We start from the raw sequence: 26,482 nt of genomic DNA, 5'->3' as shown, positions 1-26,482 counted from the left end.
CATTGGCTGATGACACCTTATTGTTTCTATAAACCAAGAGTGAAGGGATGGAAGTCTCAAGGTTGGGTAGAAACCCCATAATCTTATTGTGTGGCCAAGGTGCTCATGAGTAGACCTGTACAGAGCAGCAAGAGGGGTGCGTGGTCAGGGTGGTAGTTCTCCAGCACCTACCACACTGCCAAAGAAATCTCTGCATAGCACGTGTAAGGGAGGAAATGTCTGAGCTGACATTAACAGTGGCAGGAAAGCAGTGTGATGTAGAATCACTTTGTGCTCACTGAGAAGGTCTGGAAGGAGTTTCTTTTGTTCTTGTTTTAGTTATAAATAAGTAAGACATCAATGATGTCAGTCATCCCTCCTGGCCACCTGCTTGCTTCTCACTGGTGATGACTTTCCGGTAGCTGCTGCACAACCAGTAAAAGTCTGACCTTTGTTATTGCAATTAAGACCTTGAGATTTGTGCAAGGTACCAGAAAACATATCTAAATCCCAGTGTCTGCAAAACATATAACATCTGGAAAATCAGGATACAGGTTATGTTTTAAGCTGGAAGTATATTTCCTTTTCTTAAGATAACCAGTCTGGGAATGTGGTCCAGGCTTTTGCCTGTTTCAACTACTGCTATTTTCATTAACAATGTTTTACTGTGATTATAGCTCTATAATAATGCTTCACTTCCTTGGATTCTTCTTTGCCCTTCTACTGCCTCCAGAGCCCACTGGCCACATAAGAATTCATGGCCTGAAAATGTCAGTAGGGATGGCAGTTTCTGCGGAAGTTCTATTCTGGGATGAAAGGAGGCTTTTTTGGACCTCGACCTGTGCTTTATAGGTATAATCTAGCACTAAAGAAACATTTCTGTACCTGTTATAAATTATTCAGAGCATCTATTCCCCATATCTCCTTGAAAACCCCTCTGGGAGCTCCCTCTAGCTTTCTACATCAAGTTAAGTTTCTTATCTTGATCTTCATGCCCCTGTATAGCCTCAAGCTTGCCTATGTCTCTGCCATCAATTCACATAAGCCCCCTGGGATGCTTCGAAGACACAAAGCTTCCCCTTGCTCATTACTGCTGGAGAGCTGATTTTTACTCCTGTCTGCGCCTATCTCCATGCTTCTTTTCTCATCTCAACACCTATCCTCCCCAGTAAATCTCAAGTGACTTCTCTTCATTCAACTCCCTCCTTAAGATACAGTTATACAACAAATTTTTCTTATTATGTTTCTCCTGTGGGTGAATGGAAATTGACCCTGCTTGTCCATGAATGACCTGCAGGTGAACAACTTTCATAGAAGTGCTCTAGAGTGGGAAGATGAATGCAAGTAGATGTGTCCCAGGGAAACAAAATACTTGCTGCTGCAGTTTGTCTATTTAGTTTTCTCTGGCTCCCCCACCTCACTGAGCCACATGTTCTTGTAAGGTGATCCATAAGCTCACTTCTTGATGTGTAGGTGGCTACAGAACCCCCATAGCAGAAGGACATTACCCATAGGTTATAAGTTTACACAGGACAGGTGCTGAGTTTTCTTTTCTCTTTTCTGAGCAAGTAGTACAATAGTCTGCAGGAACCAAGAATTCTCACAGGAAATGGGGACTTCCTGCAGGAACTAAGAAGAATTTCCAAACTCCCAACTTTCTGGGCCAAGTAAAAAGCACACTTATTCAATCTGGGCCAAATAAAGTACACTAAAAAACAACAGAGAGCTCAGCAGTTCTCACAGTAATGCTTCCTACTCCTCCACTGTGGGAATGAGACAGTGAGAAAGAAATGGAGGTGGAGCAGTCATTCATCTTGGGAGCCTGTTCAGCGACTTCTTTCTGAGGTATCATATGAAACCCCTGATTATATGGTTTGTAATTAGCTGTGTATTGGTAAGCTCTGTGATTTATAAGCCAAGCCACTGAACCTTCATCCACCAGATAACACTGTGAAATTCACGTAGTGCTATCTGTAGTTATCTATGATGTTAAATAATTCTTGTTTATATAACAAAAATCAAAGCATAATAATACCTCATGTCATAGTCCAAGGGTAAATGTCTAAACTTTGCTTTTCCTGGTCTTTCATCTCTTTACTTACTGTTGCAAAATTAAAGCATGGTGGGGAACAAAAAGGACCTTCCTCACCCTTAAAAAGGAAGAACACAGACCCTGTCCAGACAAGTAATCACTGCCTACCGTGTTGTCTGGTGTGACTCGCACATCCTTTGAAGGAGCAAAAGGTATAATTTCCCCCTTTGCATTCTCAGAAAATGTCTCTCCCTGGGTTGTATCATGGTAACAGAAAATATAAGTTTCTGTCTTTATTTTCTCCTAATAGCTCTATGCTTCTCGAAAGCATAATCATAAGTTTGCTTGAGGGAACAGAAACCATGTGGAGAGTATCACTGTGATTCAACAAAGGATGGGAGAGAGAATAACATTTGTGCCTTCAGCATATTCGAATGTCTGCCCAGAAGGAACTGATTAGTCCAAGGAACAGCACTAATGGCAGTCATGGAAGCAAGAGTATGATGTGCTGCCTGTACAAGAACAGCAGTGTTCAGCAGTAGCCCAACTACAGAATGTATGTCTGAAGATAATAAAGTGCATTCATCTCTAGCAGAGCAATTACCTTCAAGTTCACATCCCAGCAGCTCCATTCGAAGTCCCAATCCTGCGTGTGTGGCTCTCTCAGGGTAGACACGGATGAATCTCGTTGATACAGGTTCAAAAGTCCGCAGTTCAGGTGTATCGTAGTTGGTGTTGCCTTCAAAAGTCTGCAAGGCATGATAGATGCTGCTTGTTAAAAAAGAAAAGATATTTCAACGTTTTCTTCATTCTCTAGTCTTTGAATTAGGTGAGAAATAGGCCAGATTCTAACCATTTAATAAGTGTCAGACTTCCCCATCCTAAACGAGAATGGAAAATACACAGTTAAAGCTTCTTGGAAAATTAATGCATTTCATTTTTCATAAACTCAGTAGCAACCAATCCATCAGGGTCATAACAAGAGCTGAGTGTTTAATGAGACATGTTTTTAAATGACGCTCTGATCTGGGGTTTAACTGGGTGACATTTTCAACACTTCTTGGGGAAAAAAAATGACTGAGGTGAAGATCCTGTCACCTTTTAAGTGGTTGCAATAATAATCCAACTATTCGAGAGAAAATTTCAATCTGATTTCCCCCAGTGACAGAGTTTCACAAGTTGTAGTTATTTCAAAAGGCATAAATTAAACTCCAGTAACAGTAGCTGCAAGAGTTCTTCCAGGGAGACTGCTATTGAATAAGAATAGAAAGAAAGAAAGAAAAAAAGAAAAAAAGAAAGAATGAAAGAAAGAAGAAAGCTGCTTCCTGACAAAACTGCAATATAATATAATAATTTAACAGGTAAGGCAGGTCAGTGAAGGTACCTTTCAAACAAAAATCTCTTGTCTGAGTTGCACTCTGGGTTCTTTAGCCATAATAAAGCTCTCAGTGGCATCTGTCTGATACCTTCAGTGTCTCCTCTCATTGACATTTTGTATATGGGACAAGTTATAATTCGTACTTAAACGAACACCTTTATATTATATACATGGAGATAATAGGTCCTTAGAATGAATTTGTACAGAGGAATAGTCTTTTCCATGACGTGTTTACAAGCCTGGATGGTTAAGTAGAGTTATTTTTGGCCTAATTTTTAAATTCCCTATAGAGAATAAATAACAAAATATTAAATGTATATAAAAGAAGTAAAAGTAAAATGATTTCAGCTTTTCTTTCTGTTAATAGTTAAATTACAAATCAATAAAAATAATCTTCTTTGAACAGGTTAGAAGTGCTACTACTTCCAACCCATAGCTGTGAAGTCTGAAGCTTTCTTCAAGAAGTTAGCACCTGTCTTTCCTTCGTTTTGGATGACAACAGAACCCGGCTATCCTATTGACTTGGGACAGAGAAAACTGAAGCCAGACGAAAAACTGGCTGTATTGCCCAAGAGCACAGCTAAAACTGATAGCTGCTTGTGTTTCTAGTGCAATCCTAAAAGCCTTGTTGTGTTTGCTTTACACCTGTTTCTACCGAATGGTCCAGAATCCCTTCTGACCACTGGTTAGAGCAACATAAGATGCAACAATGCTGCAGTAACATAAGCCAGTATTGATAGGTGAAGTGATTTCTACATAAATGCTTTTGCTATTATTTCTTAGTGAAGACTGTAACTCTGAGATGGTTCAAGGGGCACAGCCTGACCTCGTGTTCAGACAGTGCCTGGAAGAAAGTTGTCAAGAATTCACATGTAGATGGCCTGTCAAGAACTAATTAACTTGCAATTACATATTACTAGATTTGAATTCCAATATAGGGCAAATGATCAAAAAAGCTACCTACCACATGTGAAAGAATGAATGCCATTTTATGTGCAGAAAATAGACAGACGTATCTGAGGAATCCTTGCTTCCTTTTTAATAGTAGTCTTAATAGCAACATATAATAACGACAACTGTTTTATAAAAGACATCAATACTGGAATACTGACACATAGACATTAGAATTCAATAGGCATCTAGAATTATATTGAATCATAATTATATTGAATCATTGTCCTTTGTAGTGAAGAGCTGCCTGTGATTCAATTTTGACTGTTCATTTAAAATACATACTGATAGTCTTTGTTGGGGAGGAGAGAGGAGTACACAGTAAAACTTCACTTTGTGAGCATCTTTTATATATGCTGTGTCACAAATCGATTTACTTCGTTACAAAGAAAAGTATAATAAATGATCACAAAACAAAAGGGAATATAAACTAGCAAGAGGGAAAAAATTTTCCTAATAGATTTATAAGTCAAAATAAGTATGGCAGAGAAATTTTGAAAAGTTGCTCCAGTTGGCAGGACATTTAGAATTTTCTTGTGCAGTAAATGACCAGAAGTAGTGTGAAAACCAAAAAAAGGTCATCAGTTGGCAAGAGGAAGGAGGAAGGAAGAATGGAAGACAAAGATGAATTTATGGAGTAAATTACAGCAAGCCTGTGGAGAACAAACACAAGTTGGATTTTGAAATGAATGTAGGGTTCTGCGTGGTCGTTTGAGGATTTGAGTGATATTCACTCCTTTAAGTGCTTGAGATACGCTGAAGGGGGAAACATTCTGCGCAGTCAAAAATAGCAGAAATTGGGTCAGCCAAAGAAAAAAAAGTTACAGTAGTCCTAGGGAAGAAGCTGCAGGCATGGATGACGATCATGTTGAGGTGATGTTTCATCCTTTGGACATATTCTGTTTTTACATTTAGCTTGTCGTTTCTCTTCCCTTTCCTTGCGTGCAGTTGTTTGTTTATTGAAAGTCAAGACTTTAACCAAGTGAAATGATGTGTTTCATTTCATAAAACGGGGCTGTTTCTAATCCACGTTCCTGCTGTGACTCGTTATAGCATTCTGTCCTATCCAGCTCTACTTACATTTAAAAATGCTACATTCCAGTATTAACATTTTAAATCCCTCAGACTCTCAAATCATAGGATTTATTTAATTCTCTTTTAAGAAAACTTGTACTTTGGAGGAAAGTTTATTAAATGTCTTGAATTTTTGGGAAGGATTATAATTAGGCCACAAGAGATTTGAATTCCAGCCCTCCTCATTCCATTAACCTTTGAAAGTTAATTTCTGGTAGTGATGAAAGCTGAGGATGGGCACAGTGTGTTAGTTAGCACTCTAGTTTTCTTGTCAAACTGCTAACTTCTGACAATGATGGCAAGTGCTTGTATTAGAAAACAGAAAGCCACACAGCAGACGGCGCACTGCTTTGAAAGCATATGGCATTATTTTTTCCTTCATTGAGCCCCAGTGTAGAAGTACATGTCAAAACAACATCTATTTTAGAAAGAAAATGGTTAGATCCCATTGTTGATTTTCACTCTCTTCACACTTTATGATGAAGTCAAAACTCATGGTAACAAGAGAAAGGAGCTGATTGCAAAGGCTGAATTCATTTAGTTTTAATTCTCGTAACAAATGATGAAAAGTGATATTCAGTGAGATTAAAACAGGAGAGAAGGAAATCCAATATTTACCAAATGTGCCTGGAAAAGCTACATCCATGGGCACAATCAGCTTTTCCGTTAAAGAAACACAGGTTTGCCCAACTGATGAGTCTATATCAAAACAGCTTTTACATCTAATTTTCAGACTAACACTGCTAAGATATGGAGCAAATCTCAAGGTTTCTGTTTGCCAAGCACCATAATGATTTGCCTTTTGAGGGAACATTTTTGGTTTATCTTATTTCCTGATCTTTCCAATACTGTAGCACCAGCTCCTGTAAAGGTGCCTGCTCCTTTCCTGAATGAAAAGGAAGGGAAGACTGAAAAAAATTGCGCTTCTCAAGGCAAAAATGGATTTAGTGAGCAACAATAGCAAATCTGGATGGAAAACAATAAAGAGGATTTTGGGTAAACATGTTAAACAGTGCATATGATGTTCTGAAGTACGTACATTCAAAGACAAAAAAAAAAAAAGACAAGTACATTCCCAGAAACATTTCTGAAGCACACTCATTTTCTTGGCATTTAACTCAGAAATTCATATGACCCATGCCTGGAAATACCACCTTGTGGTTTTTGCTTCAAACTATGAACCAGCTGCCTGTTATTTCCAAGCATGCACCAAGGTATTTCACCAGTAATCTTCACTGGTACATTCCACCATTCCACCTAGGATGTGATAATGTCAAGAACCACATCACTTTCTTTCATTTCAGCTTCGATCAGACCATTGTGAAGAGCCTGTGTAGCTCTCAAAGCAGCCTACAGGCAGCTCAGAAATTCAGCAGGTATCCTAGTGAGTTAAATCCTCATTCTATAGCTAAAAAAAGCAGAGGAAAAGTAATTCTGTATCTCAAATGAGCTCACTCACTGTCAATGGAAAAAAACTGCAGAGGTAACTACTCTTTTGGCTGTGCTGGATATTACTATTACATGTGATTCTGGAGTAACCTAGAGGCCACACAGGCACACTACTCCTATCAGAAGTCTTCTGAACTACATGCTGAACAAACAAAACCTTTGCCGTGGTGTTTGATGTCATGGGATCAGCTCTACTACATGGTACATGGGCTTTGTACCATTTCCACAGCAACCAATTTGGTGTTTCTGTCCTAGGAGTCCTACTTTAGCTTCAACCCAACCATGCGCCTTTCCTCAGATCAGAGATGAATGTATAAAAATTTAATGCAAGCTCCTCCCTATACAGAGCATTCCTCCTTACCTTTATCTTTTTCTTGCTGGAATCCATGATCATTTTCCAATCTGATCCATTGTTGCTGTAGCCAATTTTGAATTTTTTCATGAACACTTTGTTTTCTCGGTGCTTGCCTCCTTGGACAATAATGCCCCTCACTTTTTTTTCTTCACCAAGGTCTATTTGAAGCCATTCGTTTGTATATGGATGAGTAGTTGGAGGCAGTGCCCAGCCTGAACGGCTTGTTATAAGGCGAGCATTTTCTGGGATCCAGTTTCTATCAACTTGAGTAGATGCAGTAATCTGAGAGTCAGGTATGAGCCCAGACACCATGCCCAACATCCCAGAGCAAGGATAATCTACAGAGAAAAAAAACGAACTAAACTGTTAATCTGAACAAGCACCAAAGCAGAAACAGGCCGTATCGATCATTTCAATTCTGATAAGCTATTTCTTTCTTTTTTACCTGCAAAATAATCTTTTTGCATTTGTATATAATTTTCATTTGTTCAAACATGCACTTCCTAGTTTTGGCAGGAAATGGAAGTACCAAAATACCACAAGTATTTCTGTCCTTATGGGAACCAAAAAGATCAGAAAATCCTATTCTATTATTGTTTTCTATTCTTTTTGCTCAGTCAAAGAGTGCAGGGTCACATCTGAATTTGAATTTTCCCTAGGGAAAGTTCCCTAAATCAACCGAAAAACATTTTCAAATTATTTATAATGTTGTTCTGTAGGTAGGTATCTGTGTGATACAAAGGAGTTACATTCCAAAAAGTAATACTGATTATCACTGGGAACATGAGGTTATATGTCTAGATACTGAAACAGGCTTTAGATCTCGGGGTTTTTACCTTGTAGTGTTTTTAAATGTAGGTATGTATGTCTCCTTGGGCAACCTGCTGACAACAAACTGCAAACAGTAGGCAAGAGAGAGGGACTGAAGGGTAGGAAAGGGAAAAAAAGAGTGGTGTGTATCTGAGGCATTTTGCATGAAGCTGTAGAGTAATTGCATGAAAAGTAATTACACTTTATTTATTTAACTTCTTAAAGCGGAACATTCAAAAGAGAACGCTGGAACAATATTCTGATAACACTGTATGTTTGGGTTGTTGGGTTTTATTTTCTTTCTCATTTTGTTCACATTTCTATAGTCAGACCACAGCACAAATAGTGAAGATGTATTTCACTAATAAAAATAAAAAACACAGCATAGGCACAAGAAATTCCCTTGGTTTTAACATCCTTTCCAAGACTTACCTGTTATCTTGCAGCCATACACTTCAAATCTCAGGGATACTCCATTTTCCCAAGACATAGGTCTAATTCGTACAAAACGTGTTAAAACTGGTTTGGCAAAAGGTCTGTAAACAACATCAGTGGGATTGCTATTCCCTTGAAAAACCTTTGTGCGGAAAGAAAAGGTATATACTTGTTAGGTTTTCTTTTAAATAGTGTTTAGACTTCTGTACTTCACAGATATTAGAGACATAAGATTTAGCCAGGGTTATTTCTGTGGGAAATGAGACAAAAGTCTTGCATGGGGAAGTATTTCATTAAACTCCTAGCACAATTTTTGCAGACACATAAGCTTTCCTTTGGGAGGAAAAAGATGTTTGGTGATACTAAAAAATAGCCATGTCCCATAGCACGCTGCAGAACATAGCAGGAGAGCTCAAGGCCATCAGGAGAGCAGGAACTCACCTGAGCACAGCAAGGCCCTGCCCACTCCCTGCCTTTGTTAACACCTTCCCAATGCTCAGGCCTTTTTGTGGATCTGGCATACACTGGTTCCTGCCACCCAAGGATTGCCATGTCCTGGCCAAAAGCCTCGCTGCCCAATTAAGGCAATTTGATTACTCAAATGTTTGTAGAATGATGCCAAAAGCTACAAAACTTCATGCCCAAATTAAAGGTTTGGATTTCAATTAGACCATATAAAAATCCCTATATGGAATTAAGCTGAAAACACTTTGTTTTGCTGTCCTTGGGTTTCAGAGTTTTTCAGAGTGTGTCATGCAAGCCTTGATCTGATGACCTTCTGGGCTTAACTCCCTTTTAACAAATGCTCAGTCTTTCTTTCTCCTTGCATTCTGAGATGGAAGTCTATTTAAAGTCTATATGGCGGGTTCTAAGATTTAGCCTCTGTGTGTCCCCTGAGGCTAACAGTCAAATCAGATGAACAATAAGACTTCCACAAGAAGAGAGAGGATTGTGCTGTTCTTTCATGTTGAGAATCCTGCAAACATGCTCCTTCCTAGCAGAGCTGAGATCTCGCAATGTTCCAGTCCAAAGAAAGTGATTCAGTTTCCTGCCTCTTTCTCACATAGAGAGGACCAGCTTCCTGTTATTTTCCATAGATACAGTCCCCTCTCTTTTTATAGGAGGTTTTCCCATTTCTTACATACAGTGTCTACTTTCCTGTTTATTACTTGCAGTAACTGCACTAATTTGGAGCGGAGGCTAGCAGCACACAGCTGCCACTTCATCAGGCTCAGTTATTTCTTAAATAATTTAATAAAGGGGTTTTCATACACAGAAAGAGATTTTAAATAGATCTACATTTATTTTCAGCAACTATTTTCTTTTTCTCTGGGAGGACCTATTGTAGTTCTCTCGAGGTTTGCATCTGATGAAGGAAATGGGTCTCTCAAGGCACCCAACTCCTGAGCGTGCTGTGCAACACTGCCATGAGGCCTCCTTAGAATGCTGGTGGCTGCCTGCTTTTGTTATTCCTTTAGCAGCTGAGTCTCCTTCACTGATTTGGATGAAGCTTTTAGAGGGAGACCAATGTACAGTTTTTTTTCCTTGTCCTGATCAACAGCAAAATAAGGTCATTTTAGATATGTGACTGTTCAAGAAACCTGTAACCACTGTAGTGTTAGCTCCTCCTGTGACTTTGGGCAAGTCAGTTATTGTACCTTTGTACATCATTACACAGTGCCTGCATTGAGGCATCTGACCTGCAAAGGTTCCTTCTCATCTGTAAAACCAGGATAATACCTGTTCAGGAGGCTTTCAGGGTTCTTGTTCTTTGTTTCTTTACAAAGTATTTCAATGAAGAAAGATAAATGTGTTAAACAGTACTACCATTTTGATTAGATAAAAGTAGCAGACTTGGCGTAACGCTTACAGATGAATAAGGGACAAACCAGTAACCAAATATTTAGAGCTAGATATGGTTACTCTGGTAGAGCAGAATATTACACAGCCATTCTGAGTCCTTGCAGAAGGGTCACAAAAAAGCTGTTTTGAGGAGAGACAGCAGAAAGTCTTCTACATTGCATCAGCCCCGGCAGCCACTGGGGATGCTGCTCTCAGACATGTCCCAGGTGAGGTGTATTGGAAGTTACAGCCTCACTGGGAGCTGAGACAGAACTGACTTCTCAGTAATGAGCTTTATGTTCATGGTAGTGGATAATGAAGATTTTTCTCACAACTGTCTAAAGCTGTTTCATTGGGAGGTTACAGGGAGCAAATCTGATGATAAATGGAAAGGTGATAAAAATCTATAAGGATGGAAAGATAAGCCTAATTATCTGCCTGCATGACCCCATCACTGAGATGCTTGAAAGTCTAACAAATTACTAATGGCTTGCTGGCACTCCTGCAAGACAGCAGGACTATGCTGAGGCACCAAAGCAGCACGTACCCAGAGCTTCACCATTTATAAAGGACTGATATATTTTCTAAAAGGTTCCCCAAAATGTTTTTCTCAAGGTCAAAAAGGAAATTTCTGTCATTAGGGAAACAGCAGCACACTCTGGGGAAAAGATCCAAACCACTCCAATTCTGGTGGCTACAATAAGCCAAGCAGAACCTTACACCCTTTCCAGCTGCTGCACACAAACGATTTCTGGGGCCGCTTGCTACCGAGAAAATTGCTGCCTTTTGGATTTGGGATATTGCTAACACTGATCATGCTGATTAAACCTGTGATACCTTATTCCTCTTTTTTTTTTCTTTTCTTTTTTCCCCCCTATTTAACAACTAAAAGTAACTAAGGAATTCAATAGCCTATTTTTTTTGGACAAAAAAAAAAAAAGGTAAAAGAGAAAGGACTTACAACAGGCTTGTTTCCTTCCTTCAGTGTAATCCAGTCCTCTCCATTGGAGCTGACATCTACACGGTATGTTTTCAGGTAATATTCTTTCTTTGTCTCTTTTGAGATGGCTCCTTGGGTCCCAATTCCAGAAACAAAGCGGAGAAGGCCCAGATCTACCTGTGGTAGTGAACAAATGGGGATGTGAGGACAATCAATGCATAAGTGACCCTTCCCATCCCTTTCACAGAGATAATAAGGATTTATATAAAGGAAACTGCAGTATATAGTTGCTAATGACAATACTAGTCATCTTTATTGCTAACAGGGCCATCACAGGAGAAAGAAACATTTGCTTGATCAGTTAAGAGAACTACACACATGGCAGAGGATTATCTTTCCTCTATGGAGGAGGAACAAGAAACCCCATCATTGCAACTGGGCACCAGACTGTACATAAGTTATTTGCAAAGCTCCTTAAGGACCAGTCTGGTGAACAATCTTACTTAATACTTTCATTAACTATCTTGCATAGATGCAAATGAAATTTGCTGAGGACACAAAGCTACCAGGCATTGTCAATACAGAGGAGAGCCATGCAGTGAAAGCTGAATGACCCTGAGGACTGGAGTATTAGAAATGGGATAAAATTTAATAGTACACTATTGAAGTCATACACTTAGGGAATGATAAAAAGAATTCTGCTGAAGCCTACAAGCTCATCACTTGCAAACAGATGAGGAAAAAAGAATCCCATGGTATATTATTTAGTCACATGATAATTATGAATCACTGTGCAATTTTGTTGGGAAAAAGGCAAATGAGTTGCTAGCTTGTACACTATGAGGCATGTGCAGAAAAAAGGAGACATTAACACAAGTTCAATAATTCTGCTCCAACTGACAAATGAAATGAACTTCAAGCTTTAGAAAATAATGGCAATTTGAACTTGCTATAGAAATGAATGCTATTATGTGCACACAAATGCTTGCTAGAGGTCGTCTCTTTTCCTCAATCTTCTCTGTCTTTCCCTCATGATGTTACATTGCAACCAAATGGAGAAGTGATTTAGATTAACTCCCCTCTCAAAAAACTATTTCTAATCCAGATCTAAGTCATCATACGTATTCACTGAAGCTGTATGAGTGTAGCCGGGAGGATGATGTGGGGTGCAGGAGCAAGACTACCCAAGTCAGCTCTGCTGGCAAGAGAAACCTTTGTCTCAGAGCACAGGTCCAGATGCCAAATAGCTGAAACTAGGCATGAAACTTTCACGCAGTCTGGCTGATGACCACAGTTTTGAAACACTCCATTTTCTTACTGCCTTTCTTCTGCCATAAAAACGATAAAAAATCAAATTCATCACTCTGCTTTCTCCACAGCTAGAATCTTCTCTTTGTTTCCTAAAGCAAACTATTTAAATTCAGTACAAATTACACTGTTCACAAAATATTAATTAGAGCAATTAATTCACTTAAACTTGTTGACTATGCTTTAGGAGCATAATAATAGGTTGATTAATCCTTCTCACGTGAATGTCCAGAAAATGTCTCAGGCCTTCTCATTATTTCCAAAGTATGCAGGATGGGGCACATACGTCCCTTGTGTCCTTTTTCCTGGATGTATGTCATATATCCAAAGGCGCTGGAGCAGTTAAATCAACATGCTCTGCATTCTCGCTCAAAAGGCTGAAGGAAGTGCTATTGAGGACAGACTGGCTGCTCTCTCAATGCCCATGTCATATGCAAGTCATTCTGAAGTCTTCCAACACAAGAATAGAAGCCTTGTGTGTGACAGATAGAACCAGCTTTCAGCACAAAGCTGCTGTCCCTGCCATGGTTTTTAAGGCTGTTGAAGCCTATATGTAACATTTTAGCGTTGGTCTGTAGAGGTGAAATAGTGCAACATTTTGTTATCTCATGATTAAAAAAAAAAAATCAATCTTAAAAAAAAAAAATCAGAGCATTGCCTTGCAAAAACAATCAAGTGATTTAAAGTAACTGGAGAGTCTCAGATGTTAGATTGTTGCAATCTGAAAGTTAATGGGGGAATCTGGGCATCATTGCGCTGAGCAATCTCAGCTTAACTTCAAATGCTCTCCAAACTGTACTCTGCTGATTGTAAAGTGCGCTGCGCTGAGTTATGTCCAATACCACATTCACTTCCAGACTGAAGTGCACTTGAAAATCTGGAAGTCTGAGGGAGTGCAGAGCTAAGTTATTTAAATGATCTGCTTCTCTTACAATTTGAAACAGCTCTTCAGTTTTGAAATGATTAGGGTCCCAAGCCTGTACCGTTCCAATTGATTTGAAATGATTCTAGTAGGGGCTTTTTAATATACAGTAAGTACTTCATTGTGAATAAAGTCAAGCAATGGCCTATTACAAGAGTTCTAGATATTTGAAGCTAAGTTAAAATTTAACACTGCGGATTGAGGGGAAGATTTGATTAGTTGATGTCTGAGTGAACAATTACAGCTAGTGCTCTGTGATCACTCAGGCACCTCAGGCTTGTCCCATCACAGAACTTCAGGTGCCCACATTTTGCTAAGGCCCAAATGCTGATATTCAAAACACTCCTTTAACTCCTGAGGCACTGAAAACCCTGAAATCCATCCACTGCCCGGAGCAAAATCCTGAACACAGTAAGTTTTGACATCTACTGTCAGACCTAAAACCTGACAGAACTCTACAGGTAGGTAGAAATTATCTGCCTACAGGTATGGAAGAGGCAACATAATTGTGTTCCTTGTGCCAGTAACTGTGACATGGAATACAGTTCTATAGAGGAATTGCTTCTCTCCAGGTGCCTGAAAATAGAATCGTAATGCTAAGCACCTCTCTGTGGTACCTCTATGTTTGTAAATCAAACTCTACCTTTACCAATCTTCTCTAAGTAAGGTGACTGAAATAAATTATGACAACCCCTGAAATTGCATGAAACATCTTAAAAGAGTTGTCAAATTAATCTTCACTAGACATTTTTTGATGTATTTTGTTCTCTATTTTTTTAGGGTTGAAGCTCAACCATTTTAATTGCTATTAACAACTGGAACCTGAATGTACCAGAATGTGGAGGCTGTAAAATAGAGCTCTTTCGTGCAGTGTTACCCAGAGGAACAGAGGAGTTCCTATGCTTTTTGGAGGTGTTTGCTTCTCAAGTAATTAAATTTCCAATCAGCTCAGTGTGCCTTCTCAACAGAGGTCTCCGAGTGTTAACATGACCAGAGGTAACCCATTTTTCTCATTTCCATTCTTCTCTAGTCAAGATATTAATATGAATCTTTAACAGCTAGCTTTTTGTTTTGGACTTCTTGTCCTTTTTTTTGGTATGTGTTTAGAACTTGTGTTTCACGTTATAATGAACTGCAGAGAGAGATGGTGATGAATCACAGTACTTTTGAAGATGAACATCAAATGCATTTCCCTGCAATTATTTGACATTTAGCTTTCCGCACATGTGATAAACAAACATCTGGAATTTATTTTACAGGATGCAAACAATTTTCTAAGTTATTGCATGCCATTGTCTGAGATAGACAGTTGTGTCCAAGCCCGAAATCATGACATTTCATTTCCACAAACAGAATTTTTGCTTTAACTAACTGCAGTAAACTGACAGTCCGTTTTCAAAATTTTGCTCTCCTTCATTCAGATTAAAAAGCTTCTCTCTTCTGGAAAATGGTGCCTTAGGGCCCTATCCAACAAACTGCTTTGATAATTGCCTGTGTTGCAATGTGACCGCCTCTATTGGTAAGTACAAGTCTGGGAGCAGACCTACCTACAGGAATGGGCCATAAGAAATGAGGAATATCTCAAGTGTGTGTTTCTTCTCCAGAAGAAAAATGTTTGTGTAGAAAAGTCCCAGTTTTTCCTATTTCTAAAATCAATTTATTTCCTGTGAAATCATATTGCAAGATGCTATTTCTGCATAAGAATTACTTCCTCACTATTTATACTGTAATATCTTTTAGCTTCCAGGAAAAATATTTTTATTGCTGTCTTACTGTCTTCAAAATATGTGGGTGGGTGACACACTTGTAAGACATGGATATGCAACGGGTGGCATGCACATTTGATTTGAGACCATTTAAGAAGAGAGAAAAAGAGTAACATTTTGCTCTGCACAATATATCACGCAGCAAATCTTAGCAAAACTGCTGGTTAATGAACAACACACAACACGCAAGGCACGAAATGAATATTGCTTCTCCCTGTCATTATACATAACCACGTCATTGTATGGAAGACTTTATTTTCAGAATGAAAATCTGCCTCCCTAAATAAAATACAGTCACTGAGTGAGCTGTAGCAAGGGAGCAGTTTCACGAGCTTTAAACACTCCTACTGTAGGTCTGTTCAACAGCCTGAGAAAATAAAGGACAAAGCGCTGGAGTTTGATTAACAACAGGAAGCTTTTTGTTGTGGGCATCTCTTGTGGCTTGAAAAGCTGTATAATCCATCACTTGACACAACACACCAAAGTAAATATTTTTAGAGAACTGTGTCATTTCCCTAGATAGCATACAGTGCTCTGATTTACACTAACTGTTGTGATGCTTCACTGTTCTGTCAAATATTTTAATTAATCAAGAGCTAATCTTTTTCATTTGTTAAGCCCATATTTTTTATTAGATGTTGCTGTTGTTTTGACCAATCACATACTCCCATGATGCACATACAGCTATCAATTAGTTGCTTTATTTATTGAGCTTTAATAAAAAAAATTACAATGCTAAGTAAAAATGGCACAAGTTCTAGTAGAAATTCTGAAAGGAGTTTCACTAATGTGGTTTGAATGTTACTTCCAAAAGCCTTCATCCCTGAATTGAATTGTCATCAAAAGAGCACAACCCCTTGATTAATGACAGGGTGTAAATATTCATCCTGGGTTTAAGTGAAAGTAGTGAAGGCTGTAAAGCACCTCAGACTTTTGTGCAATATTCTCAGTGATACTTGTGTCAGCTCCACAAACAAAGCAAGATAAAAATATTGCAGTTGGTAGGATCTCTCCTGAGTCACTGAAGTCTTTCTCATTGACTTTGACAGCAACATCCTGAAAGCATGACAAGAGAAAGCAGCTAATCATGTGCTCAACTTCTAGCCTGTGCTAAACAACTGCTCTCAGTCAGCATGCTTTACTGAACTGATGCCTATGTGACTTGGCAAAAGTGGGAAGGTAGGAACAAGAAGATGAGCAAATATTCATGCCAAAGAAGTAAGAATGCTTGGCAGCAATAAGCAAATGAACTTTCTTTAGCAATTGAAATATTCCTTGTAATCTTTGCCCTATGCCCAAATGATTTTCTGAGCAGGAAAAACGTGAGTGTAAAGACTGTATGCCTGAAGACAAAGAATTGATTCAGAGGAGCCTATCACACTGAGATACTGGTGCTGGGACTGCACTACTGAGTACAGAGACTTTTTTTTTCAGAGCTAGATCAGCTAGTTTCTACAAGAGAAAAGTCAAAATGGTCCTGAAAAAGTATGAGTAATAGACATAAAAAAAAAAAAAGAACCTCAGTTGTCACTATGGGGCTTCCTGGAGAAAGAAAAGATGCAAAAAGTATAAGAAAAATGAAATCCAGAAAGAAAGGGAAAAAAAAAGACTAGAAAAAATTAAAGAAAAGGCCTCTGTGTCTCTGACAGAGAAAAGATAATGCTTGTGTGGGCTGTGTTGCATCTGGATTCATGGCACATTCTCCCACTCTTATGTTAATTTTTTTTTTTGCATAAATCAGAAGCAACTAATTAAAAAAGAAATATTTAATTCTGACATGTTCTTTGAACTGGTGTTCCATCTGGTTCTGTTTGAATAGTAAAATCTGCTGTAGTTGTAAAAATTGGCAAGCAGCACTCTGGTAAAGAGAAACAAAAGAGACTCAGTACAGCAGGTTAATACACTAGCATTTCAACTTGAGACATTTCCAGAATTCAGCAAACTAAATCGCTCCAGTATGGAAACTATAAAGATCAAATGCGAAAGAGAAATACTGTGAGTAGGCTGGGAGAAGTGCTGCCACTGGTACACATTAGCTCGATGTGATATTTTCAGTGTGGGGCTTGGAAGGGGTCGTTTTAAGAGCAGGGGCAATATGCTGGTGCCCTGGAAGGGGCTGACTGTGTTGGCGGATGGTGCCAACGGACCAGACGGAGAGTGCTCCTGTACTCTTCATTGATTCCAAGCTGCACCTGATGTGGTCTTGTAGGGCTCTGATGTAACATGATCATTATTCAGAAGACTCAGAAAATACCTTCTTTTTAATTTATTTCCTACTTCAAAACTACTTAAAACCTGAACACCAAGATGCGATAACAAAGAGAGGAGAATGTAATAGTATTGGGATTTCTATAGACTCTGGGATACAAGTAATCGGTATCTTGTGCCATTCAAAACCTCTCTGTAGCAATGCAGAGAAAGGCTGATTAACTCCCAGTCCTTTAGAAAAGGATTGTTTTACGTCTTACAGGAGCATATCTTGCTGTGAAATATTACTTCTTTAAAATGAAAACCTTTGCTTCAGCACTACATTAACTTGCAAATGGATAACCTAAGACATGTACAATGACTTGGTCAAAAAAAGAAGAATGTGAATGGCCCCTTTCTCCAGCTAAGATACTTAGGAACCCTTGCTGAGCCATAAATGAGTCAGGAACGTAATACTTTTAATTAACGTTTTCTGAATACTTATTTGTAATTTACATTTAATTTTAAACCTGAGTTTAATCCTCTGATCTGGAATGAAGACAACTATTTAGTGCAGTCTGAATGTAACCTTCCCCAGTTTGTGTTAGAAACTATAGAAAAAGGAAACTCAATAGCAATACTTGCAGAACCGCTCTTTTCTGAGGGAGGGACATAATTGTAGGGCTTCTTTCTCTCCCAACTGTACCAAGCAACTAATGCACAAATGGGAAACGAGTAGTGCAAAGCTTTTCTATCAGACTGCCTCACATGTGAATAACCGGACTCTGGGTGGAAAACACTGAATTTTATCTACAACTTTTTCTTCTAGCATTTGTTTGCCAGCTACTATCCTGTTGAAATCAGAGGCAGAGGCAGCAAGGCTTGATCTGAAATGTATTTTGGCACTCTGAATGTAAGTACAATATTATACACGCATAAACACATAGGAACTGCCTCTGCTTCTTCCTGTTTCACAGCATACCTATGCTAATTGTGGAGGAAGCTCATAAGTGAGAGTGTGATGTGCCATACAGAATTAAACCTCTGCTGTCTCAGACCAGAAAGATATGACTGTGCAATCACAGATACAGAGAAAGTGCCTCTGAAATCACTGGAATTTGCTACAAAGTTCAAGCTTTGAGTTTTCTACGTATACAGCAACAGAATGTGGAAAAAATGCCTGTGTCTACGATTTGATATCTTTTAAGCTTAATTTCATTGGGAATTGGAAAAGGTGTATAACCTGTGTCACAGAGAAATATATGTATTTTCTTGTGATCAGCTTTCTCATCTGGGAAAATCGGCGCAGTCTCTTTAAATCAGTCAGTCATCCACGGGAGTCTGCATTCATTTATTCTCTGTTAAATGGAACTGTCAGTTTTGTTGCACCAAAATTCGATTTTCTATTTCATACACATTGTATATGATGATTTTAATTTATTACTGGGTCACCAAACAAGTCACTGCTTTTTTTAAAAATATGAGTTTCTGCTACTTTCTAGAGAAAATGTCAGGTAACTGCACTCAGATGATGTGTGGAAGGGACTGTAAATGTGCAGAGAAAAGGGAGTGACATGCCAAGATCATCTTGTTTGGTACGTTTTTCATAGCTTCAGCTGTTGATGAAGTCCTTCTGAGGCGGGGATCTGGAAGACCTGTTGGTGAGTGCAGTGCTTTTGCATTTGGAGGAGTACAGAGATAGCAGAAGGGATGCACAGGTTGGTGATCATTCAGACAAAATCACAGAATCATCTGAGCTGGAAGGAACTCTCCCACAATGGACAGGAGCACCTACACTAGATCAGGTGCTCAGAGCCCTGTCCAGCCTGACCTTGAGTGTCTCCAGGGATGGGGCATCCACCACCTCTCTGGGCAACCTATGCCAGTGCCTCACCACCCTTATTGTAAAAAATTTCTTCTTATATCTAATCTGAATCTCCCCTCTTTTAGTTTGAAACGATTTCCTCTTGTTCTGTCACAACAGATCCTGCTAAAGAATGTCTCCCTTTCTTTCTTATAGACTCCCTCTAGTGCTTCCCCTCTGGTGCTAAAGCAAAGCACCAGAAGATTGCTTCCTTTACATTTCTGCCCTTTTCTCAGCAAAGGCTGCTCAGACTTTTGGGATTTCATTTCCAGGGTTTCTTGGGCCAAGGAATGTGCCTGGTTTGTGTACTCCCACCCCGTCTCTCTAAAAGTTGCTCTATCTTTAGCCATGCAAAGGGCAAAGCCATTGATTTTTAAGTGCTGTGACTTTGTAAAATAAACACAGGATGTATTTTCTTAGTTAAGCATATCACTGAAAGGGGAAAAACCACTATGGACTATTAATTTTTACAGCCTGATAACAGCATTTTAAAATTATTCTATGCTCTGTCAGCCTTTCAACCCATAGTCTGAATTTAATAGGATTTGCAATGGAAGACCTGCTGCTTCCTTTGTTAAGGCTGAAAGCCACCTTAGTCTCCATTTCAATCATCTCTAACCTAAATATGACTAGTTAAAATATGCCTAGGTTTTATAAGCAATATGACAAATTAATCTTATCAGCAGCTTCAAAGGATCAACACCAGAAATTCATTCAGGAGGCTGCAGAGGAGAGAAAGACCAGACTGCACAGGTACCACCAGCTGCTGGGAGCTGCGTGCAAACATGGCTGAGGAAGAGCCAGGCACTCCTGAAAGCAAAGGAACCCAACTTTGGCTTAACAATTTCTTGACTGTCAGCTGTGCTTTCTCTGCTTATAGGCTTTGGTTATCAGACAGCTATGAAGTTTCAGTGATGTTTTTTTTAAAGAATTTTTTAAAGCCTTGAACAAAAATGTTAGAGGTGAAGCAAAAATGGAAGTATTTCTCTAACGAAATATATATATATTTTTTTTGTGAGAAGAAGATAAATTGCTTTCTGAAGGGAGTCTATTTACCACTTGGAAGAAATCTAATTTATCCTTCCACTTTACCTATTTTTCTGCTGCTGTGAAAATGTCACCTAATGGGCAGAACAGAGTCAAACTGGGACAGGGAAGCAGGATAACACAAGGGCAGGAGAGGCAAATGGCAGAAAATCCAGAGTGTGGATGCTGGGATGGGGAAGGACCCACAGAACTCATGAACTCTTCAGCCTCATACTGCAGTGCAGGTGTGGAAAGAGTGAATAAAACCACACAATCGTCTCTGAAAAGCACTCAGCAGTGCACCTATCATCTCCAGCCCGAGGTCAGCCCTGTGAGAGCAGAGACCTTTAGCTCAGTAACAACTCTGCTTATTATAACATGCCTCAGCTGCGTGTTCCTACCCAAGACTGTGTTTTTAGCCACTACATTTAGTCATTTAACTTCTAGCCTTGAGCTCTGCTTTCCCTGCAGCCCGACACCTGCCTGGTCTTGTAGATTAATTTATTTCTGCTGGACTCGGAAAAAATCTCCTTTTGAGATACTTTCCCTCGCCTCTGTGTAGAGCACGGGCTCAGAGGAACAGACACGTTGTGGTGTGGGATAGGCAAGGCTGCCTCAGCCCACACAAGCTCTGCACACCCTCCAGGAGAGCTCCCCTGCCAAGCAGAGTGGCACAAACAACTAATTTTTTGCCCTCATGGCAGTTAATAATATCATCGAGCAATAACAAATGGTTTGAGTCAAGCTACACACATGAGCATGAATGGGAAGAAAAAAGAGAGAAGAATCATTCTGTTCCAAATGTTTTCAAGTGGCTTTAATTTCTGTGAAAGAAAGTAGAAGGAAAAGATGCTTTCATTTAAAAAAAAAGAAAAGCATTTAGTTTACAAACATATTTAAAGGTTTTAATTTCTTTGCCTCCTGAAATGAACTGTTTTGTGAGTGTGAGATAAATTTACAATATTATTTCAGTAGCTGCTGATTCAGTGCTTTTGCTGGATTCATTTTTAATTTGCTACCTCAGCTCTAACGGGCCATCTGTCTTGCAGCCATTGAGGGGATGTAGGGCTGGACTGGGAAGTGGATGCATAGGTAATTACAGAGTTATATACAAACTGCTCAGATCTCTGCATAATGGATCCCCTGAAAGAAGTGCAACTATTATAATGATTAGGCTGGTGGTGGAGAGTCGGAGGGGCTCTGCTTCTACTGCTCTTCCATATGCTGCATGCAGGATTGCTTGAAGCTATGCAGGACTCCCCTCTGTACCTGGCCTGATGCAGAAACATGTTAGTAGGATGTAGCAAGGCTTTTCCTCTAAACAGCATTTTGCATCTGCACTTCTGGAGCAAAAAGGCTGCCAGTGGTTGCACACAGCACTCTGAGCATCCCTTCAGCCTCCCCAGAGTGATAAATCTATGGCTGGGAACTTTGTGGTACTAAAATAGCTCTTAAAATGCTTTGAACAACAATAAAAACAACAACAACAACAATAAACTTCATACTTTGCAGGGCCCTTTTAGTTCTCCCTCTCCCTCTTGCCTAATTTCAGTACTCGCCTTTGAGAAACTGTACCATTTATTCCCATGTCACAGTAAATAAAGGTATGAATGCATCCTGCTGGGTCAATTAACCCCAGTTCTGCACTGTGTCACAGTCTGTACTGGCTGTGATTTGCAGAAAGGAATATTCTTTTGTCATTCTTTGCCCATGTGCAAACACATGTTAAGACTATAAGATAACTGTAACACTCTTCCACATAAAGCTAACTCTGCTTTTTGTAATTGCTGAAGTACAGTTATGAACTGTAAAATGACATGTACCAAATACATGACTTGCATTCTGAAGTGGTAGGGAATACAAAGGACTGGCAGGTTTTGTGCTTTCATGTCAGTGTGCTCCCTAATGATGGGCAATCCCTGCCATGACGCCTCTGAGCCTTAGCTCTCAGGCAGTCCTTCAAAGGCTAGAAGTGGGTTTCCCAGGTTTCCCATTATTCTATGCAGAAATATGACATACTTCACTGCAATATCAAACTCCAAAAGAAGCAGAAATAACAGCAGTAAAAACAACAGGCATTGTTGATTTGCACTTCCTTGAGCTTTCACGTGAAATATTTAGATAAGCTCACTCAGGAAAGTCAACCTGAGCAGCTGCCTGATGTAAGAATAAACCTGTTACTGAAACAAATGTGCTGTGCAGAAGCAATATATAAATACTGACTGCATTTTTAAGTGAATACCTGATAAGGAAAAAGGCTATGACACTGATGAAAGGTTGAGACACCAAATGATAAACTGTGATTATTTTCAGAAGTGCTGCAGGAATAAATCTATATTAATCTATATACCAGTTTACATCAATGATGCATGTTTCTGTATTTCACTTACAAAGGAGCAAGTAATAAAGAAGGTAGGTTACTGCAAACTTAAAGGAATGAAGACAAATGTGGAAGAAAAATTCCACCTCAGAGGTCCCTCCCATTCTGGTGAAGCAGTGTATACATGGAAGTGTTTTAAATCAATGGAAGTATATTTTCCTTGCATGGGAGAGTTCGTGTTAAATAAACAACTGATATTTCAATCAGTGGAGGCGAGGGGATCCCCCAGGTTGCTTTGTGAGGAGAACCGTTCTTACTCCAGAGACCTCACTGCTGCAGGATGTAGAGGGATAGTTTTACACTGGGTCGGCTGCTGTTTTTAGGGCTGGCTGGGAGGGAGGATGGCCCTGTGCAAGCCTGAGTGCCCAAGGCATCATGCTGGGAGGAGGTCTGAGCAGCAGGCAGGGGTCTGGGCAAGCAGGCTGGGATCTGGGAGCCTTCTGGGCCAGGCCTTCTCTCTGCAGGCCTCCAACCTGGCCATTCCATTGCTCCGCTGGAAAACCTAACACACAGATTTGGACCGGATTAGCCATTTCTGTCATGTCAGCCAGAACACACAATATGGAATTTATCATAGTGTATGGCCCTGTGTCAGCTGCAGAATGACAGATAATACCCAATCCAGAGTATAATGTCTATTTATGTTAACCCTCTGTTAATCTTTTGGAACAAATCTGAACTGGCAGAGTGTGTTTATACCAGATTAGTGCCTTTTGTCTTGTGGCTGCTAAGTTTTGATCTGGTACTAGATTCTTAAAGCTCGATTTATGGTTTTGTTAAACTCCAGTCATAATACGAACTGAAGATGTTGTGCAAACACATCTTTGCTATCTGGGCAAGCTGGGGGTCAATGAGTGACAAATGATGCCACCCAGAAACTATCACTCAGCTCGGTGGGAGCATAAAGATTTGTGCCATAAGCATTAGGAGAAAGACTTTGTCAGAAAGCACACAGATGCTGCAGTAAAAGTACTCAGAAGGTGTTGCTCCTTGTGGGTTTGAAAACCCACATCATTATGAGAATTGATGATAGCACAGGTTCCAGTGACCCTGTTAATAGGCAATCAGTTTCCCGTCAAAACCACACACACATGGGGCTCAAGTATCTGCCTATAGCCCTGTCCATGTGGGCCACTGCCACCACCCATATGGCCTGGAAATGCGAAGGATTTCCATGCACAGCACCTATGGCTCCTGCTCCAGGGCTTCAAAGGTAAGATGCAGAAAGTTCCCTAATTGCAAAGATTTCACGTGTTGCCTGTTCAGATGTGTGTAAACATAACTGCCATTCCTAAATGCAAACATTAAATCTACTCTGTAAAAGCACAATTACTGCTGCTATGGCAGAAATCAGTTGTCCCTTTTGAAGGAATGCCTTGAAAATGCAATCATAAAATCCCTGCACGTTATGGATTTCATTAACATTGTACTCCCCTAGGATTCCCAATTGCACAATAACAGCAGTTCTTTAAATTTTAAATACCACAGACAGGAACAGTTTCACTAAAACCAGATGTGAAACCCTTGTGCTGGCCTTCTTACTGGTTCTAAGTACTGAAACTGGCTGGTAATTGATACCTATTAACATGTTTGTTGTTCAGATTACAGAAATGGAAACACTATACTATTTTTCCTGTGAAAGGATACGTTAATGAGGGACAATGACTTACAATGCAATGTCAGTACTCTGCTCTTGATTAAATTAAAGGGTTGTTTTTTTTTTTTTTAATTTTAAATTATGCTATTTCACACTGTCAGGCAGCTGAGTGTATAAAACCTACGTATAATAAACAGGAATGTTTAGCTTAAGTTTGAAGAGCTAATAACATTCCATATGACAATAAACTAACTTTATGCTTATTTTTGACAACCTTTGTCTCATGCATATCTTTACTCTGTTCATATTAGAAAATCCATAGACTTTATTAATGTGATTTTAAAGAAATTCAATCTGGAGTGACTCTGTTTCTGATTATGGAGTCACTCCAAATCTTGAGTCCGTTGAGTAATTTTAAAAAGTATGTTTGAGGGTAAAAAGAAAAAATGGAGAAGGTACCGTGCAGACTGATGGTATGACTGTGCTATTGATATTTTGAATCTAAGCTTTGACATTTATTTCAAAACAAGAAAGGAGCGGACATACAGCTTTCATTTCGCAGAGCCTGGCAGGCAGGCAGCACTCAGATGCACCCAGGAGCTCATGTTTTGTCAGCCACAAAGGAGCCACCCAGTTTTTCTACCAAAGAATGGATTTCACGTCCACAGATGGAATTCATGCAAATCCATTGCTAAGAGCAAGCCAAAGCTATTTTCCTAATTATTTTCAGTGAAATGGTCCAAAAGACGTCAACACCTCAAAGGAGACAATCATATCGCATGCCCTCTAGACGTCCTCTGTAGATACCAATCTCCCTTTGCTGATACTTAACTGAGGTTTTCTGTTTCTTTTGTCTTAGCAAAAACATTAACCTTGAAGGGAGGGGTAAAAGGAAGGGAAAGGAGAACTATAATATTTCCCTTATACAAAAAATGATACACTAAGGAAATTACTATTTGGAGCTGAATTTTCAAGCTGTTTTGCCCACGTATAATTCTACATATCTCAAATATATGCCCTAGTTGTATATGCGTATTGGCAGTTTAAAGGCAGACATTGCTACTTAACCAGCTGCAGTGTGTGCAGGTATGCAAACCTGCAAACGTGAACTGATTAATGAATAGTAATATACATAAAATCCCTAACTCTCAGACGATGGCATAAAGGCAGAAATTTTCATTTTAAAAGTTTCAAGTTCAGCACTGCTGTATACTTCAGCTTGTTTTTTCCCACTGAATATTTTCCAGAGGTCTTGCACCGTCCCACAAAAATCTGTTTACGTTGTACTGTACAAAAGCAAAAACTTCATGTAAATGACTAATTTACAACAGCATATAGAACCACATAGAACAAAGTGATCTCAGTCCTTCATACACAAGTGCCTCCTTCCTTTTAGAAAATATTATGATTTTTTTTCAATGGATAATTTCAGAGTGTTTTATTAGTTGCATGTCCTTGGTTGTTTGTAAGCTCTTATGGATATGAACATCTGTTCCTGCAGATACTTGTGGAGAGGAAACATGGGCTTTCATTACCATACCCAGATACAAACTCACAACAAGTGCTCACTGCCAATGGCATCAAGCCTTTGTAGACAGCTTTTCCCACGCGCAAGGGCACTGCTACCAAGGTACTTGTTGGTCTGAAGTACTTAACTTCCATTTGAAGATGGTCAATTAACTTTAACAGGAAAGATTGCTTGGAGGCTTGAATTATCAATGAGTGTTGAATTAAATGCTAACAAATAATTATAATAATAATTCATATCCTCCTCACACAAATGGAACCAAAGATGTGTTAAGCCATAGTCCATTCAAAAAGGCCAGAGGATGGCAAGTCCCCAAACTATGGTTGCTTCTACTATGCAGACAATGAATGGTAGGATAATGAGACACTACACAGGATGAGAGGAATGATTAACAGTTCTGCAGCATGTGTAAAGCACACATAGTCAACACAATCTCCAAGAAGGGTTTTGTAGGCTTGATCCTGCAAACACAACCTATCTCCACTGCAAAGGCTGCTACAGTTTTGGCACAAAGTCTGCCTCAGGGCTGCTTGTACTCTCATAATGGTTTCTGGGCACTGTTTTAGTGCTAGAACACTCAGGGAAATGGTTTGTGCTGCCTTTTTCAAATCAGGGGCTGGGTGAAGTAGGTGAGAACTGTGGCTTGAGCAGGACAGCAT

The 26,482-nt window shown here is 39.4% G+C and overlaps 1 protein-coding gene across 1 annotated transcript in view; it reads right to left on the bottom strand.

The window, feature by feature from the left end:
• The window catches only part of NRP1 (neuropilin 1), a 73,951-nt gene that overhangs the window by 20,763 nt on the left and 26,706 nt on the right, over positions 1 to 26,482 (bottom strand). The window contains exons 6-9 of the mRNA XM_019616751.1: positions 11,267 to 11,422; positions 8,461 to 8,605; positions 7,225 to 7,556; positions 2,616 to 2,760 (exon numbers count right to left, since the gene is read on the bottom strand). Coding sequence (XP_019472296.1) covers positions 2,616 to 2,760; positions 7,225 to 7,556; positions 8,461 to 8,605; positions 11,267 to 11,422 — 778 coding nt within the window. The remainder of the gene's footprint in view (positions 1 to 2,615; positions 2,761 to 7,224; positions 7,557 to 8,460; positions 8,606 to 11,266; positions 11,423 to 26,482) is intronic.

The sequence above is a fragment of the Meleagris gallopavo genome, chromosome 6 (genome assembly GCF_000146605.3).
Source record: "Meleagris gallopavo isolate NT-WF06-2002-E0010 breed Aviagen turkey brand Nicholas breeding stock chromosome 6, Turkey_5.1, whole genome shotgun sequence".
Classification (NCBI taxonomy): Eukaryota; Metazoa; Chordata; class Aves; order Galliformes; family Phasianidae; genus Meleagris; species Meleagris gallopavo.
This window is presented reverse-complemented; position numbering and strand designations above follow the sequence as displayed.